This window comes from Limulus polyphemus, unplaced genomic scaffold (assembly GCF_000517525.1).
Source record: "Limulus polyphemus unplaced genomic scaffold, Limulus_polyphemus-2.1.2 Scaffold3540, whole genome shotgun sequence".
In the NCBI taxonomy this organism is placed as follows: Eukaryota; Metazoa; Arthropoda; class Merostomata; order Xiphosura; family Limulidae; genus Limulus; species Limulus polyphemus.
In genome coordinates, this window is record NW_013669150.1 from 1 (window position 1) to 7,258 (window position 7,258).

The following is a 7,258-nucleotide window of genomic DNA, read 5'->3' on the forward strand; positions in this document are numbered from 1 at the left end:
TAGGTTACGCTGGTATAAAGAGGGGAATGTAATGTGTAGAGTATATAGTGAGTAATTGATCTGCGGTCGAAGTAAAGACTTGTGTCGTTAAAGTTTCGTTGGAACGAAGTTACGGAAAAATCAATTAACAAACGGAGACGTAACATTATTTCATCTACATCATACTTTTGACTTCTTGATGTTGTTTAGGCTACTAACACTAACAGATACGTCGGAAGCAAGTAAAAACTGAAGGAAGTAAATGTAACCATACTAAAAGACGGAGAAACGAAAAGAACGTTACATGAAAATATGTTTTGTCTCAAAATAAATCTATATCTATAAGGGCGGACAAACATTTGTACAATTTATAAATATAAATTACTTTTGGTTGAAGTTGAAATTATAATTATCATGGCAACTGCTCCAACGAACCCATCAGTGGCTCAGCGGTAATTCTGCAATCCCACGCCACTAAAAAGTAAAAGTTGGGTTTCGATACCCATGGTGGGCAGAGCATATTTAGCCCATTGTGTAGCTTTCAGTGACAGTTTCACCTAACAACAACTAAACCTGTTCCAGTGATGTGTGAAATTAATTTTAGTAAATGCTATGAAAAGCGAATAATATGTATTTTAAGCCTTTATAAAGTAAAATAGCAACTGTTCAATAGCGTTAATATAAACATATTTCGCGGAGTGACACGAGAAAAGTTTTCTTCAGTTTAACCGTCAATTCCTTTTTCGTATTGCGACTAGTAACACCTGCGTGTTTCTCGCTTACCTGAGACGTGATTTGATGCACCGAAACTTTGATTTTCGCTTTTAATTTATAAAAACACTTGGCTTACCTGAGCTCATTTCTTCATACGTAACTTATTACTGGCAAAATCATTTCATTTTCACTTATTATTTTTTTTAAATCATATCCGGGTATCCAAGAGTAACGATTTACGATCCACTTGTTTTCAGAAAAACGTTAAGTAACGCCTCTTAACTTGAAGACTACAACCTGTGAACTGCTTTTGAACTCGGCGCAAAGTCGTCGATAGTCACGTGATTTCCTGTGACGCCTTTGCAATCGGACAAGAGATTTTGTGAGGCAAGAAATAATAGCAGTAACAGCCCTTTTCTATATCCAGTGAAAACCTAGACAATTTTTTCTTTTATTATTCAAGAGATTTATTTATATTCGGTTGAGAAATACCGGTGCAAAATTAAGTGACCAAGATTCCATTTCTATAGTTTAACTATTCATTTGTTCGGTAGTTCTCAATGTAATGTTAAAACCATAGTGTTAATGTGTGTGTAGTTTAAATAAAGAAACGGTTAATAAAGTTTTAGCTTTTTATATTCGAGTTAACACACGCTAAAAATGACATATGAAACACATATGTCTACGATACGATAAAGCCATTTTACGTAATACTGAACATAACTTCTCTGAGCTATAGCAACGCCTAGCTACACTCTTTGTAGAGTTTCATTCTTGGTTCATATCTGAAATTTTTTACAAGCATTTTTACGAAATTCCTGTTTTTTATTATTTATTTAGCAGCTGCTTTTATTTTATTACATTTACTTTTATATTAAATTTTTTATTATTATTTTACTACAAATATACCAACCCAAACTTACTAAAAACAGTCACTTCAAAGGAGTTTACTATATTTCTAGAACAAGGACTGATTATAAATACGGGTGAGCTAGTCAATTGTCTAAGTAAACTTGCAATGAAACATCAAGAAGATAGAAAGTTGTCTTCTAGCAAAGTGAATCAGTCGTTGTTTTTGCATTTCTGAAGATTGAGTTACTTTGGACAAGTAAGTTGGTTTTTACGTTAGTATAGTGCAGTTAGCTTGGCTATAAACGTAGGCCTACAACACGTTACAACAGTGCAAAAGTGTTTAAGGTTGCAGAAACGTCAGAGAAGAAATTAAATAATTATTTATCATTAAGTGAACTGGACGTTCAATTATTTTCACCAGATAATTTAAAAGAGCTCATGAAAGAAAGAACAACGTTAAAACAATAGTATTATATTCAGGAAGTTACACTAAAAATATTATGAAGAGTAACAAACAAGGACAACATTCTGTTTATTCACGGTAAGTACTCTTCAGGCTCTTTTGTGACCTCTCACTGGTTGCTGGGGTAGAAAAACAGGACAAAGCAAAGCATAATGAAATACTGCACCAGGGTCCTCTACAATATTTTACGCTCCTAAGATTTCATATGTCACTGATTATTCCAAATAAGATGTAGAAGGTAGAAAGCCCAAACTCCTGCTAATCATTCACAATCCTAATATTACATATGTCAAGGACTATTCCAAATAAGATATAAAATGGAGAAAACCCCTAACCCATATTAACTTGTGCAGTTGTGTCACTCCTTTAAATGGGCTTACCCCGACCCCATGGAATAGATTTTCATTAAATTCTGATCAAAACAAGCTACCAGCAATGAATTTAGTTAAATTAATATATCATACTTTCTTCTTATGATTATAATAAATTAATTCATTAGGTAGAAATTCTCGTTCAATAATATGTTAGGCCAAACTAAACCAGGGTTAAATTTCTATGGTATAACCTTGTAGTATGTAACTTTTATCTAAAAAAAAAGAATTAGTGTACGCTTATTTTCTATATCGTACTTTTGATCTGTTGCTTAGCAGACTTCCATTATAGAAATGATCTATGTATTTGCTAGCTCTTTAATCGTTCAAATTGCGTCGGTAGTAACATTATATTTCAAAATACTCTTCTAGGATACAAGGTACAGGAATACTTAAAGTATTTTGTAATGTAATTTATACATAAAATACATTTCTTCAATTTTCACATAAATAGCCACGTACAATGTTTCTTAATTCGAGTATCGAAAAGCTCGAGTTCTGGGTTTTATCTAAGTTTTTCGGCATTTAATGTGATATTTTGCATCGATATATATTTTCTTCTTTTTATGATGTATGGTATGGACTACGTTGCTGCAATACATTGAAAAATATGTTTACATCTAAGTTTTGTCACTTAACCTGCACCGACTTGTCTAGAAAAATTAAAAATACAATTATTAAGAAGAAACAACTTGTACAAAACTATATATATATATGCCCCCCAGTGGCACAGCGGTATGTCTGCGGACTTACAACGCTAGAATCCGGGTTTCGATACCCGTGGTGGGCAGAGCACAGATAGCCCTTGTGTAGCTTTGTGCATAATTAAAAACAAACAAACAAACAAACAAATATATATATATTGGGCAATAAACTACTAGGTAGGGGATTCTCCATATGACTCGAAGGCGTATTGTATAAGCTTATCGTAAGGCTTTTTTAGTAACATTCTTGACTAATAACGTAGTAGTGTTTTTATTCTGAAATGGAGTGGTGTTTTTGAATTTTACATTTTGCTTTATTTAGAAGTTACTACAGTAGAACACGAGCTACAACCAAATTACAGCTAGATGACAAAGATATTTTACAGACGCCATTATACCCAACTATAGTAATTCTACTTGACTAACACCTGAACTCGTCGTATGATCTGATTCACACATCCAATCAGAACTGTAGGTGTGATATTCAGGTCCACTGATATCCAGCAAACAATTTTTAACATATCTGCAAAACTCCAGGTTCAAGTAACGTCATACAGAGAATTCTGAATTACCACTCAAATTCAGACAAAACTGTGTGGTACACAAAAATCCAATACTGCATGTGTCACCAACTATTCCAAATAAAATTTAAGGAGGGAAAAACTCCTAACTCATACCAATTTGTACAAGTATTTGTGCCACCCCTTTAGATGGGATTGCCCTTCCCCAGGGTGGACAGACACATGGCCAAAGTGATATATGTTTTTATCCATTTGCGTATGCAACATTACATAATTTTATAACCTATTGACATTTAGTGTAATCAGAATTTCATACTACATGCAGGACACCTGTAGAAAAACTTACCTGAATATATTTGACTAAAAATATATTCTAGTTGTGAAAGGCTGAAATTAATGACTATTTCAGTTGTTACACAGGAACAGCTAGGTTTTTACAGGTCTTTCTTCCGGGTGGCCTGGCACGGCCAGGGAGTTAGAGTGCTTGACTCCCAATCTGAGGGTTGCGGGTTCGTATCTCCGTTCCACCAAACATGCTCACCCTTTCAGCTGTGGGGGCGTTATAATGTTACGGTCAATCCCATTATTCGTTGGTAAAAGAGTAGCCCAAGAGTTGGCGGTGGGTGTTGATGACTAGCTGCTTTCCCTCTAGTCTTTCACTGCTAAATTAGGGACGGCTAGCCCTCATGTAGCTTTGCACAAAATTCATAACAAAACCAAACAAAATTCTGGCGGGCGTTTATTTATAAAATGGCATTGTGAAACACGCGTGTAAAATGTAAAGATTTATCTATGTTCATTACATGCTCTATTTAACCAACTGAAAAAAAAATCCAAACATGACGATAGCTTCTCCATTTTTTTCAGTGAAATCCACCAAGTGCGACGAATTTTAAATTACAGTGTTTCAGACTTTAAGTGTGACAATATATAAAGTTTGGATTATTCGGCCTGCAGTATACATTTACACGTGACCTCAGTCTAATATACACTCAAGCTTCTACTTTTATGGTTTGAATGTTCACGTACTACTGATCAAGAGTTTAAGAAGATTCATTAATAACGAAGTTTATAATCCAGATTTTCACATTACTTCTACAGCTACGTAGGATTGGTTTCAACATGTACATGTATTGTTATAAAATAATTTCTCCCAACTCATGGAGAGTTTCTCCAACATCTCGTTACAATACTTTAGTGTAACTAGTTGTGCGGCTCTCACTGTGATAGGATTTTTTGTCCTGTGAATATTATGTAGGTGTTATGAATTTAGCCAGCTTCTTCTACTTTACAACTTTTTACGTGCTATTGTTGAGAAAAACAAACTTTTTAAGGTACACATATACAAATAATGGTGGCTTGATACTTGTGCAACCATGTTGATGGGCCTCAATCAATTTGATTTTTCACCTTAGATCATCTGAAGATGTATGCTGTCAAAACAGGTATTACTCAATTGTTGCCTAGTCAAAAATTAAAGTTTCCTTAGAAGGTCCACTGAATAGGTGTTTTCAACGTTATTTGATTGACAAACCAGATATTAAATAAAAACGCAGCCTCTACAATTAAATGCTATATTTTTACACACGACCAGGTAAATAAACATTCAATTATAATTTCTGCAGGTTTCCCACCTTCATTTTATTTAAACTTTATATTAATTTAAAACCAACTTATGTGATAATTATAAACATACTTTAAAATATATTGATGTAAAAAAACAGATGTAATTCAGATATTCTGTTCTCCTGAAAATCTACAGTTGGATACAATTTTACAGTATTTTACCACATTCAGTATTGTTCCAACAACATGAACATAGTCTGTAACAACCCCTGCTTCAGTTGTATAGTCTTGTTATTCAGTATTGTTCCAACAACATGAATATAGTCTGTAACAACCCCTGCTTCAGTTGTATAGACTTGTTCTAACAACATGAACACAGTCTGTAACAACCCCCCCTTCAGTTGTACAGTCTTGTTCTAACAATATGAACATAGTCTGTAACAACCCCCCGCTTCAGTTGTAGAGTCTTGTTATTCAGTATTGTTCCAACAACATGAACATAGTCTGTAATCCCTCCCTGCATCAGTTGTAGTCTTGTTCTAACAATATGAACAGTCTGTAATCTCCTGCTTCAGTTGTATAGTCTTGTTCTAACAATATGAACACAGTCTGTAATCCCCCTGCTTCAGTTGTATAGTCTTGTTCTAACAATATGAACAGTCTGTAATCCCCCTGCTTCAGTTGTATAGTCTTGTTCTAACAATATGAACAGTCTGTAACCACCACCCCCCTGCTTCAGTCTTTTCTTTTTCATAATACAATACTCTTCTATTCATTTTGTGTATTACTAAAATAGTTTTAAAGTATTTGGGAATATTTTATTTTACACTTGATAAAGAAATCTTCCTAATGAAACATTTATTATATCACCTTCACTGTCAGAAAATGGTTATGTTAACAACATGACTAGCACACATTTATGCTACTTTGTTTAAACCAAAATATCAAGTTTTATTGGTCATCATAAACTTTATACAAAGTATGCAATAGTTTTATGATCTTGGTCTTTCCTTCTTTTCTTTGTACAGAGCTAAAAGTGACACATTAGCAACTTTCACAACTTTAAAACGTACTCCAGGAATATCTCCAACAGCGTGACCTTTACGCCCAAATCCTGCAACCAGTACTTCATCATTTTCCTGTAAAGTAATTAGAAAGAGAAAATTGTGTTAGGTTGAAATAAATAATCTTGAATAATCAGAGTTTTCATTCAATGTTTGTTTTTTGATAATGAGAGAAACTTACACATCTGAGTTTTAAAAACTGATTATTTGTAAGTGTTGTGTCATCAGTGCTGATTATTTATAAAACAAGCTAATTTTCTTTAATACACTTTTTAGCTTTACTATAACACTGAGTTTTTAATTTAATTCAGAAATAAGATAATGGAGCAAATGACAAGAAAAAGTGAATATTGTTTTCTATGCAGTATAATACCTTTTGGAGAAACATTCAATTTTAAGTGTTTGAGGAGCATCATTTATTGAATGTCTTGAAATTCCAGTGTTTGTAAATTTGTGCTTCAATGGTTTACAAATCTCTGTACAAAGGTAGGACGGAAATTATATCATCACCATTTTTGTTCATTACAGTGGTGTACAAATCTCTGTACAAAGGTAGGACAGGAATATCATCCACCATTTTTGTTCATTACAATGGTAGGACAGGAATATATCCACCACTTTTTGTTCATTACAGTAGTGTACAAATCTCTGTACAAAGGTAGTACAGGAATATCATCCACCACTTTTTTGTTCATTACAGTGGTGTACAAATCTCTGTACAAAGGTAGGATGGGAATTATATCATCCACCATTTTTGTTCATTACAGTGGTGTACAAATCTCTGTACAAAGATAGGACGGGAATTATAATCCACCACTTTTTGTTCATTACAGTGGTGTACAAATCTCTGTACAAAGGTAGGACAGGAATTATATCATCTACCACTTTTTGTTCATTACAGTGGTGTACAAATCTCTGTACAAAGGTAGGACAGGAATATCATCCACCACTTTTTGTTCATTACAGTGGTGTACAAATCTCTGTACAAATGTAGGACGGGAATTATATCATCCACCACTTTTTG

At 33.7% G+C, this 7,258-nt stretch overlaps 1 protein-coding gene across 1 annotated transcript in view; it reads right to left on the minus strand.

Moving 5' to 3' along the window:
* Positions 1-6,093: 6,093 nt before the first annotated feature.
* The window catches only part of LOC106469550 (40S ribosomal protein S23-like), a 10,946-nt gene continuing 9,781 nt past the window's right edge, over positions 6,094-7,258 (minus strand). The window contains exon 3 of the mRNA XM_022398092.1: positions 6,094-6,333. Within this exon, the coding sequence (XP_022253800.1) occupies positions 6,163-6,333 (171 nt within the window). The 3' untranslated portion in view covers positions 6,094-6,162. The remainder of the gene's footprint in view (positions 6,334-7,258) is intronic.